Consider the following 12,791-nt stretch of genomic DNA (forward strand, 5'->3'; position numbering starts at 1 on the left):
TTCCACCATTTGGAAATGAAATGATACAAGAGGAGGGCAAGGAAATTGAAGGCATATGCAAAGGAGTGCTTAGAGTCATTGATAATAGAAACTGAACTGGGTAAAGAAAGAAGAGAGAACATAAGGGGAGAGAGGGACAGTGCAAAGAATTATAGACCTCAGTGGGGTCAGATGGCTGTTGGAGTCAGGTACTAAAAGGAGTCAGCTGGAATGGGGAGGTCACAGGGAGACTTTGGAAATCGAGATTGTTGATGATATTGGTAATGGACAGGTGGAGGATATGACCATGGGTGAGGCGGAGGTAGCGTGAAGGATAAAATAGCTGGAGGAGAATTGCTCAAAGAATTGAGGAGCCAGGGTGTCACAGTCTTCAAGAATTAAGATAAGACTAGTACTGGAGAGAGTAACAAAGACCCAGAAGCTAAAAATGTAGAAAAATGAAGGGAATTGACCTGCTGGTTAGTAGATGACACAAGCAATATACAAGTGACATTATCTGATGACATGAGATTCAAAATTGAATGCTTTTAAGGAGAAAGGAGGGAAAACTTCCTAAGAGTGGAAGTGAGGGCCTGGAGTACCACCTTGAGGCCCCAGTGGTATGAGGATGGTGGCAGACAAAGCAGCATCTGCTGGAGAGGGTTGGCGAGGGTAAAAAAAAAAAACCCATTATCAGTGAATGCCCCCAACAAATTGAATAATAGAGCTTTAAAAAATGACAACTGTTTTTTCCTTAGTTGGTGCCTCTCGTGCTGCTGTTGATGCTGGCTTTGTTCCCAATGACTTGCAAGTTGGACAGACAGGAAAAATAGTGGCACCAGTAAGTATTGCAGTAAAATATGCCATGCAAAATTCTGTGGGGATAAGAACTATATGTATTTATGGAACAATCATCTCAGTGAAGTGATGACCTATTCAGTGTACCTAAGCAGTTAGCCTTTATCATGGTGAAGTGTCCTCACAGGCCTATGGATTTCTTGGCCTCAGTAAAATGTATAGCAGTTCTTAAATCCAGCATTGTTTTCCAAAGTTTTTCAAGCAGTAGAATACTTTGTCAAATTTATGTCACAACACTAAATATGAAATTGACAGAAGCATCATTTTATTATTATATAGATTTTATAAGTTCACCTTAGCATTTATTCACCATAATGCCTGTGTATTATAAAATCTATCTATAAAACTGATGAATCTATATTAATGAACACAGACTCTCAAAATCAGGAGCTGTGAATTGATAGCTGTAGTCTTACGTCTGCCTGAACACCTAGTTTATTTCTGTATTATGTCTAGTTGCATGAAATTCAGTAAATTCTGTAAATTCAGGAATTCTGATTCCATTCTGATCCATATTAGATTATTCTTCAATTAAAACTGTTCAAAACTTGGGAATATATTGGTTTCAAAGTTGAATTACTAACAGTGTTGAATGATTGTTCACATTTCTTAGATGATACAAGTTTCCAGTGGATAGAATTCTTAAATGTACTTTTAATGTATTTCAAAACAAGATATTAAGTCATATCCATTAAAAAATCTCATATCTCATCAGATGTTCATTTAAAATTTCAAAATAATAAAAAAAGTTAAGTATTGTCTTTGAAGTTTGTTTTGAAGAGAGTTCAATCTTTTGCCCATTTTAAAATTGGGTTCTTTATCTTTTTATTGCTTCTTTATTCATTTTCTTTTGAAGAGCAGAAATTTTTATAAGATCTAATTATTGATGGTTGTTAATACTTTTTGTGTTATTCAGCTTATTTGAACTCAGATAAGATCTCAGAATCTAAAATATGTACTAAAACTGTAAACAAAGTCAGAAAAACCACGTGACGTGTTTGCTTGTGATACCACATTTGTCAGGCTGTGAGAACATTTATTGAGCAGGTAAATTTGAACCTTCCCTAACATTTAATGAGGAATGGCAGATAGGTTTTTTTTTGGTGGAAATCTTGTTTGTCCTAGTTTACATGAAGAAACATCTTTAGATTTGAATTTATTTACCAAAGATGAAGCCCATAACCTTTCTAATCAATAATACTTCTACAGCAAAGTATGGTGGGAGACAGGCTTTTATTTACATTGACTTTTCAGGAACAATACACTTGTTATTAAGTAGCATGGCAGAATGACAGGGAGCGACCAGTGGCATCCTTGCTTGTATTGTAAATAAATGTCATACAGTCAGCTGTCTTCAACATTACTGTCATGACTGTAGGATTACTGAAAATCTTTCATAAGGAATTTAAAACATATTTAAGTCTCTGAAGACTTTCCTTAACATGAATCCTGTATTCCTGGAGATTCTGGCTCATTAACTCTGACTTAGACTTTGTGTGTCTGTCTCTCTCTGTCTGTCTCTGTGTGTATATTTGTCTGTGTGTGTGTATTTGTATGTGTGTTTGTGTATATTTTTATTTTAAGACTCTAAATCTTTTTTGAGCTGATTTCAAGTTTACAGAAAACTTTCAAGAACAAAGTAAAAACCTTTATTTTTGTGGACTGTTTGAGAGTAACATGCTGAGATGATTCTTCATCATTTCCAAATATGTAGGACATTCTCCTGTAAAACCACAATACAACTTTTAAAATCAGGACATTGGCACCAGTACATTAATACCATGTGATCATCAGACTCTGTTCAGGTTTTGCCAGTTGTCCCAGTAATGTCCCATATGTTATAGCAAAGCATTGTGATTTGTAATCAAATGTTGCATATGGTTGTCATGTGTCCTTCCATCTCAAACAGTTGCTATCTTACTTTGACTTTCATGACCTTGACACTTTTGAAAATTATAGGACAGCTATTTTGTAGAGTAGAATGTCCCTTATTTTGGGTTTGTCTGTTGTCTCCTCACTGTTCAATTTAGATTATACATGCATCTTTGACAGGAATATCACAAAAGTGATATTTCATCCTATCAAGTGGTACACAGTTTCATTGTGTCTTACTAGGTTTTCACCTTGACTGTTTGATTAAGGTGATATTTGTCAAACTTCTCCACTGTAAAGCTGTTTTTCCCTTTATAATTAATAAATTTTTTATAAGAAGTTACTTTGAAATGATGTGAATATTCCAGTTCTCCTCAAACTTTCAGTTTATTCATTTACATTTATTTTCTTATAAGCAAACATTGAATATTTATTTATAATAGGACTTGTCCCTGTTATGTTCAGTGGGTGAAAATCTGTTGTTGTTATTTTTTTTGATGTACAGATTGTTCCACATTTGGCCAGTGAGAAGCCCTTCTGGGGGCTTCTGTGTCTTAACATGTTTCCATCATTCTTTGGGGCCTTACTGACTGATAGAATAAGATGTTCTAGGCTTTTTGTACCTTTGCTATCCCAGCCCTGGCATCAGTCTTTTCTCCAGGGAGTCCTGGTTCCTTTTAGTAGAAGAATAGTATGAAGCTGACATCTGAATATTAATTGTGCCTCTTGCTGTTCGGATATTGCTGTTCTCAGGACACCTCAGTGAAAAAAGTTAGGGAGTGTGTGTAGGTATGTATGTGTAGGCAGATACACAGACTTATGTATTCATAATAATATATTGCCTGATTTTTAAATATTAAACCACCTTGAGTTGCTTGTGATAAATCCTACTTGATCATGATATAGCACCCTTTTAATATATTGCTGGCTTTCATTGACTGATGCTTTGTTAAGGAGTCTGGGGTCTGTCTTTATCAAAATAATCTGTGTAATTTTCCTCCCCATCTCCAATATATTTGTTTAATTTTGGTATTGGCATTATGCTGCCTTCCTGAAATGAGTTGAAAGATACTCTCTCCTTGTGTATTTTCTAATGAGTTTGTGTAAGATTGGTTTGTGTTTGTGTCTTTCTTAAATGTTTGATAGACGCAACACTGAAGCCATCTGAGCTTTGAGTTTTCTTTGTTGGTGCATTTGACAGTTAACTCAATTACTTTAATAGATGTAGGGCTATCCAGATTTTCTATTTTATTTTGAGTCTGTTTTGCTAAGTGATGTGTTTAAAGGAATTGGTTCAGTTCTCTTAAGTTATCAAATGTGTTGGATAAAGTTGCTTATAATTTTGCCCCATTTTCTTTCATTGTTTGTAAAATATGGTGTGATAGCTCCTCCTAAATTTTGTGGTTTGTGTCTTCTGTTTTTGTGTTTCCCTTTCTCACATCAGTCCAGCGAGGAATTTATAATATTAAACATTTCTAATGATTCGGTTTTCTAAAATAACAAGTTTATTGAGATACAGTTCATTTACCATACAGTTTATGTAATTAACTATTTAATACAGTGACTTTTGGTTTATTTACAGAATTGTATAAACATCACCTGTCAGTTTTAGTACGTTTTCATCACCTCCAAAAGAAACTGCACACCTATTTTCTTTCCAGCTCCCCAGTCCTAGTCAACTACCAGTCTACTTTCTGTCTTTGTGAAAGTGAAAGTGTTAGTTGCTCAGTTGTGTTTGACTCTTTGTGACTCCGTGGACTGTAGCCCACCAGGCTCCTCTGTTCATGGGATTTCCCAGGCAAGACTACTGGAGTGGGTTGCCATTTCCTTCTCCAGGGGATCTGCCCAACCCAGGGATAAAACCTAGTTCTCCTGCATTGCAGGCAGATTCTTTACCCGTCTGAGCCACCAGGGAAGCTCTTTCTGTCTATATAGATTTACCTATTCTGGACATTTTATGTAAGGGGAATCATAGAATATATGGTCTTTTATGGCTTTTTAAAAAAATATAATGTTTTTATTTATTCATGTTAATAATATTCCTTTTTATTGTCATATAGTATTACATTATATGGATATACCACATTTTATGTATCCATTCATCATCTGATGGAAATTTGGGCTGTTTACTTTTTGGCTGTTATGAATAATCCAGATAGGAACATTCATATACAGGTTTTTGTGTGGACATATGCTTTCATTTCTCTTGGATATATACACAGGAGTAGAATTGCTTGTTCATATGATAACTTTATGTTTAACCTTTTGAGGAACTGTTTTCTGGAGCAGCTACACCAAAAACGAACCAGTTCTTAACTTTGTTAATTTTTTTCATTGTTTTCTTTTTATTGATTTTTGCTCTTAATTTCCTTCCTTCTGATTACTTTGGATTTACCTTGCACTTAAGATAGAACTTTACTTCATTAATTTTGTATTTTGTTTTTTTAAATGTAAATGTTAATGATATAAATTTTTCAGTATTAAAATTCATTGAGTCTTATTTTATGGCATAACAAATGCTGTATTGTGGTGAATATACCTTGTGCACTTGAAGAGAATGTATATCCTGTCATTAGACACTGCAGGAATACTTAAAAATATGGCAGCATAGATCTGTACCAGATGAAACAGAAAATTTTGAAAACACAGCAAAAAACAGACAAAGCTTTGATGAACTGTGGGACAACTTTAGGAGGTCTATTATGTGTGTAATTGGAGCAGAAAAACTCAGATCTCAGATGCTCAACAAATACCAAGAATAGGAAACAGGAGAGAAACTACAAGGCATGTAATAGTCAGATTGCTTAAAGAATGAGTAAAAGAAAAAATCTTTCTTTCAAAAAAGAAGTCATTTTAATTTTAGTACATTTGCTTTTGAGGGAGAGCCAATTAATTGGAAAGAGTGCATAATTTAACTAACATCAGATCTCTCTGTTGCATTCCCTGTTGAAACTTCTATTTTCTTTTTCAAAGTCTTTTCTTACTAAGGTTATTACAGAGTATTGAGCAGAATTCCCTGTGCTATATAGTAGATCCCGGGGTAATCTGTTTTAAATATATCAGTGTGTATATGTCACTTCTAATCTGTCCCTCCCCACCACCCTCTCCCCCTGGTAACAATAAGTTTGCTCTCTAAGTCCATGAGTCTGTTTCTGTTTTGTAAATAAGTACTTTTGTATTTTTTTAAAAGATTCTGAATGTAAGTTATATCCTATGATATTTGTCTTTCTCTGTCTGCCTTACTTGACTCTTTCATATTCTTTTCCATCATAGTTTATCACAGGATATTGAATGTAGTTCTCTGTGCTATAGAATAGGGCTTTGTTGTTTATCCATCCTATGAAAGTTTGCATCTGCAACCCCAGACTCTCAATCTTTCCCTCCCTCACCCCTTGTCCCTTGGCACCACAAATCTGTTCTCTATGTCTGAGTCCATTTCTGTTTCATAGATATGTTCATTTGTATGATTTTTCAGATTCCACATATAAGAAATATCACATGATACTTGTTTTTCTCTTTTTGACTTACTTTGCTTAGTATGATAATCTATCCATGTTGCTGCAAATGCTATTATTTCATTCCTTTTAATGACTGAGTAATATTCCACTGTAGGGCTTCCCAGGTGGGTCAGTGAGAGATGCAGGAGACACGGGTCCAATCCTTGGATTGGGAAGATTCTCTGGAGTAGAAAATACCAACCCACTGCAGTATTCTTTTCTGGAAAATTCCACAGATAGAGGCCTGGCGGGCTACAATCTGTGGGGTTGCAAGAGTATTGGACATGACTGAGCATGCACGCAATATTCCACTCGTTATATGTACCACATCTTCTTTATCCATTCCTCTGTTGTTGGATATTAGGTTGGTCCCATGTCTTGATTATTATAAATAGTGCTGCAGTGAACATTGGGATGCCTGTATCTTTCAGAATATTGGTTTCCTCCAGATATATGCCCAGGAGTGGGCTTGCTGGATCATGTGGTAGATTTAGTTTTAAAGAATGTATAGTGGTTGTACCAATTTATATTCCCATCAATAGTGTAGGAGGGTTCCCTTTTTTTAAATATCCTCTCCACCATTTATTGTTTGTAGAATTTTTAATGATGGCCATTCTGACTGGTGTGAGGGGATACCTCATTGTAGTTTCGATGTGCATTTCCCTAATAATTAACGATGTTGAGCATCTTTTCCTGTGCCTCTTGGCCTTCTGTGTGTCATAAATGTTAGTTTCCAGATTTATTGACTTTATAGCTTTCTCCAGTTAATGATCAGCAGGCACCTTTTATTACTTTAAGTGAAAACAGAACGAAGACCTGAAATCTCATAATCAAGAATTGTTTTCTGGCAGACAAGCAAAGTTGTTTCATCTGTGTTTATGGTTGATATAATTATATTCAAAACCCATAAATAAGGTGTATCCACTTCAATACTGATAAAAGGAAATTCTTAAAAGCAGTGAGAGAAAAGTATAAATGAACTCAATATTCCAGTCAAAAAGCAGAGATCACTGGGTGTATTAAAAGCAAGACTCAACTGTATGCTGCCTGTAAGAAATACATTTAGACATAAAAAGATACGCCATACTAATAGTAAACATAAGGAATCTGAGTTGTCTTTATTAATATCGGATAAAGCAAACTTCAAGACTGTGAGTAGTGCCAAACATAAAGAGGGCCATAAATTGATGAAAGGGTCAATTTATCAGTAAGACAGAACAGTCATGAATGTGTAAGTGCTCAATAACAGAATTTCAAAATACATCAAGCAAAATCTGACAACTAAAGGAGATCAGTCCTGGGTGTTCATTGGAAGGACTGATGTTGAAGCTGAAACTCCAGTACTTTGGCCACCTGATGCGAAGAGCTGACTCATTTGAAAAGACCCTGATGCTGGGAAAGATTGAGGGCAGGAGGAGAAGGGGATGGCAGAGGATGAGATGGCTGGATGGCATCACCGACTTGATGGACATGGGTTTGGGTGGACTTAGGGAGTTAGTGATGGGCAGGGAGGCCTGCTGTACTGCGGTTGATGGGGTCGCAAAGAGTCAGACATGACTGAGCGACTGAACTGAACTGAAAGTGAGGAATAAGCAAATTTATTGTCGTAGTTGGAGGTTTTGGTACTATACCTTCTCCTAATAATTGATGGAGTACTAGACCAAAAAATTTAGTTAGGACATAAAAGATCTACATCAGGGAGAACAAGCTATCTGTAAATCACACAGCAAGTATTTTTGGTTTTATTGGCCATAGAGTGTCTGTCATAACTAGTTAACTCTTCTGTTGTAGATAGAGCAGGAGCAGCCATAGACTTGTAAATAAATTAATGAGTTGTATTCCATTAAAACTTTATATACAGAAACAGGTGGCAGTCCAGGTTGGCCTATTGATTTAACATTTATAGAACACTGAACCACCTTTTTTTTTCTCTACTTTTATTAGGACTCCAGTTGCTCATATTTTAGATATCTTTATATTCTTCTGTAGATTATTTAAGTTTTGTTCATTCCTTTTCATCTTTTTTTTCCCTCTGTTCTTCAGATTGAATAATTTTCATTGACTTTCCTTCAAGATTACTGACTCTTCTTAATTTCTAATATGCTATTAAACCCAGCTGGGAAATTTCTTATTTTGTGTTTTTTAGTTCTAGATTTTCATTTGGTTCTTTTAATTTCATTTCTCTCCTGAAGTTTCTTATCTGTTCAAACATTATAGGTATCTTTCTTTACATCCTTGACCATACTTGTAATAGCTGTTTTTAAATCCTTGTGTACTAATTCCAAGTTCTTGGTTATTTCATGGTTGATATCCTTTGATTGCATTTTTCACATTTTCCTGTTTCATTATGTGTGTAGTACAATGGTTCTCAACTTTTTTGTCTTGGGACTCCTTTTAAAATTTGTTGAGGGCCCTCAAAGAGCTTTTGTTTATTTGGTTCATAGGCAGTGATGTTTATTGTATTAGAGATACAAACTTAGAAACTTTTAAAATGTTTATTCATTTGAGAAATTTTTAAAATGCTTATTCATTTGAAATTAATAGTTATTTATTAAATTTATTATTAATTTTTATTAGAGTATCATTGCTTTACAATGTTGTATTAGTTTCTACTGGACAGCAAAGTGAATCAGCTATATGTATACACATATTCCCCTCTTTTTTGGATTTCCTTCCCATTTAGGTAACCACAGAACATCAAGTAGAGTAGAGTTCCCCATGCTATATAGTAGGTTCTCATTAGTCATTTATTTTAAACATACTTTCAATAGTGTATATATGTCAATCTCAATCTCCCAGTCCTTCCTACCACCACTTTCCCGCATGATATCCATGTATTTGTTCTCCATGTCTGTGTCTCTACTTTGCAAATATGGTCATCTATATTTTTCTAGATTCCACATATACGTGTTAATATATGATACTTTTTTTTCTTTCTAACTTACTTCACTGTGTGTGACAGTCGTTAAGTCCATCCACATTTCTACAAATGACCCAATTTCATTCCACCGTATATATGTACTACATCTTCTTTATCTATTCCTCTGTTGATGGACATATAGGTTGCTACCATGTCCTGGCTATTGTAAATAGTGCTGCAGTGAACATCAGAGTGCATGTGTGTTGAATTTTGGTTTACTCTGGATATATGCCCAGTAATAGGATTGCTGGGTCACATGGTAGGTCTATTTTTATTATTTTTTAAAATATTTTTTTCTGTTTAATTGTATATCTACATGAGATGATGGATGTTCACTAAACTATTGTGATAATCATTTCATGATATATATAAGTCAAATCATTATACTGTACAACTTAAACTTATATAGTCAATTATATTTGAACACAACTGGATGAAAATAAAGATAGCTAGACTTAAGAAAAAAATTAATGTGGTTGCTAAATGACCCAGATAACCAAGATGGTGTGGTCACTCATCTAGGGCTGGACATCCTGGAGTGTGAAGTCAAGTGGATCTTAGGAAGTATTACTATGAACAAAGCTAGCGTAGGTAATAGAATCCCAGTTGAGCTATTTCAGATCCTAAAAGGTGATGCTATGAAAGTGCTGTACTCAATATGTCAGCAAGTTTGGAAAACTCAGCAGTGGGCACAGGATTAGAAAAGGTCAGTTTTCATTCCACTCCCAAAGAAGGGCAATGCCAAAGAACGTTCAAACTATCATACAAGTGTGCTCATTTCGCATGCTAGTTAAAAAAATAAGTGTGTGCTCAGTTGTGTCCAACTTTTGCAACCCCAGGGACTGTAGCCCACTGAGCTTCTCTGTCCATAGGATTTTCCAGGCAAGAATACTGGAGTGGGTTGCCATTTCCTTCTTCTTACTTGCTAGTAAGGTTATGCTTAAAATCCTTTAAGCTAGGCTTCAGCAGCTCGTGAACTGAGAAATTCCAGATGTACAACCTGGGTTTAGGAAAGGCAGAGGGACCAGAGATCAAATTACCAACATTCACCGGACCATGGAGAAAAGCAAAGAAGTTCCAGAAAAACATCTACTTCTACTTCATTGGCTATGCTAAAGCCTTTGACTGTGTGGATCACAGCAAACTGTGGAAAATTCTTAAAGAGATGGGAGTACCAGACTGCCTTATCCATCACCTGAGAAACCTGTATGCAGGTCAAAAAGCAACAGGTAGAACTGGACTGGTTCAAAATTGGGAAAGGAGTACATCAAGGCTGTATATTGTCACCCTGTTTATTTAACTTTAATGCAGAGTACATCGTGCGAAATATCAGGCTGGATGAATCACAGGCTGGACTCAAGATTGCTGGGGAAAATATCAACAATCTCAGATATGCAAATGATACCTCTGTAATGGCATAAAGTGAAGAGGAACTAAAGAGCCTCATGATAAGAGTGAAAGAGAAGAGTGAAAAGGCTGGTTTGAAACTCAACATTCAAAAAACTAAGATCATGGCATCTGGTCGCATCACTTCGTGGCAAATAGAAGGGAAAAAGTGGAAGCAGTTACAAATTTTATTTTCTTGGACTCCAAAATCCCTGTGGATGGGGACCACAACCATGAAATTAAAAGACGCTTGCTCCTTTTTGCTTTTTGAAGAAAAGCCATGACAGACCTAGAGAGCATGTTAAAAAACAGAGACATCACTTAAGCCAGCAAAGGTCTGTATAGTTAAAACTATGGTTTTTCCAGTAGTCATGTATGGATGTGAGAGTTGGACCATAAAGAAGTCTGAGCGCCAAAGAAATGATGCTTTCAAACTGTGATGCTTGAGAAGACTCTTGAGAGTTCTTTGGACTGCAAGAAGAGCAAACCAGTGAATCCTAAAGGAAGTCAACCCTGAATGTTCACTGGAGGGACCAATGCCGAAGCTGAAGCTCAAGATCCAATACTTAGGCCACCTGATATGAAGAGCCGACTCATAGGAAAAGTCCTTACTCCAGGGAAAGATTGAAGGCAGGAGGAGAAGGGGATGACAGAGGTTGAGGTGGTTAGATGACATCACCTACTCAATGGACATGAAATTGAGTAAACTCCGGGAGATAGTGAAGGACTGAGGAGCCTGGCGTGCTGTAGTCCATGGGGTCGCAAAGAGTAGGACACAAATTATTGACTGAAAACAGCAACAAATCCAGTCTTCCAAGCAACATTTATTGAAGAGATTGTCCTTTCCACATTGTATATTCTTGGCTCCTTTGTCATATATTAATTGACCATGTGTGAATGGGTATATTTCTTGGTTCTCTTGTATTTTTATGTCAGTACCATACTATTTTGATTACTGTAGCTTTGTAATATAGCCTTGAATTCTATTATGTATTTCTGATATGGTGCCTCCAGGTTTTTTATTCTTTCAAGATAACCTTAATTATTCAAGGTCTTTTTTGATTCTGTATACATTTTAGGATTGTTTGCTTGTTGGAGTTTTGTCAGGAATTGCATTGAATGTGTACATTGCTTTCGGAAGTATGGATGTTTTAACAATATTAATTCTTTTAATCCATGAACACAGAGTATCTTTCCATTTATTTGTGTCTTCATCATTTTCTTTCATCAGTGTCATAGATTTCCATGTACAAGTCTTTTACCTCCTTATGTTAAATACATCCCTAGGTATTTTATTCTTTTTGATGCAATTGTAAATGGGGTAGTTTTCTTAATTTTGCTTTCTGATAGTTTGTTGTTAGTGTATAAAAACGCAATGTTTCTGTATGTTGATTTTGTATCTTGCAGCTTTACTGAATTCACTTGTTAGTACTAACGATTTTTTGGTGGTATCTTCACGGTTTTCTCTATATAATACCATGTTGCCTGCAATTAGAGACAGTTTTCCTTCTTCCATTCCAAGGAATGCCTTTGGATGCCTTTTATTTCTTTTTCTTGCCTAATTGCTCTGGTGTGGACTTTTAATACTATGTCAAATGAGAGTGATGAGAGTGTACATCCTTGTCTCGTCCCTAATCTTAGAAGAAAAACTTTCAGCTTTTCATTTTTGAGTATGATGTTACCTGTGGGGTTGTCATATGTAACCTTTATTATGAAGGTGAAGTGAAGTGAAGTGAAAGTCGCTCAGTTGTGTCTGACTGTTTGGGACCCCAGGAACTATACAGTCCATGGAATTCTCCAGGCCAGAAAACTGGAGTGGATAGCCTGTCCCTTCTCCAGAGGATCTTCCAAACCCAGGGATCGAACCCAGGTCTTCCTCATTGCAGGTGGATTCTTTACCAACTGAGCCACAAGGGAGGCCCTATTATAAAGGTATATTCCCTCTATACCCACTTTGTTGACTGTATGTATTCTTTATTCTATTTTTAGTCAGTTTTGTTGGTGAGATTCATTCATTTAATGAAGGTAGCAGTTTTCATTTGTGTTTCATTAATATATGGCATTCTATTTTATAAATATATCATACTTCAATGGTCTATAATTTTTAGGTGGTTATAATTTCTTGCTGTTACAAGTAATGTTGCTTTACTTAGGTGGTCTATAATTTCTTGCTATTATAAGTAATGTTGCTGCGAAAATTCTTAAAAAATGTTTCCTTGTATGTTAGTGTTTCCCTAGAGAAGTATGCCTAAGAGTGAAATCGCTTAATTACATATAGT

General features: G+C 35.7%; 1 protein-coding gene across 2 annotated transcripts in view; it reads left to right on the forward strand.

Annotated features, from left to right (window-relative positions):
* The window catches only part of ETFA (electron transfer flavoprotein subunit alpha), a 73,291-nt gene that overhangs the window by 23,787 nt on the left and 36,713 nt on the right, over positions 1-12,791 (forward strand). For both annotated transcript variants that reach the window (XM_081549655.1, XM_081549656.1), the window contains exon 9: positions 738-820. In XM_081549655.1, coding sequence (XP_081405781.1) covers positions 738-820 — 83 coding nt within the window. The remainder of the gene's footprint in view (positions 1-737; positions 821-12,791) is intronic.

The sequence above is a fragment of the Giraffa tippelskirchi genome, chromosome 12 (genome assembly GCF_054371585.1).
Source record: "Giraffa tippelskirchi isolate mGirTip1 chromosome 12, T2T-mGirTip1v1.2.pri, whole genome shotgun sequence".
In the NCBI taxonomy this organism is placed as follows: Eukaryota; Metazoa; Chordata; class Mammalia; order Artiodactyla; family Giraffidae; genus Giraffa; species Giraffa tippelskirchi.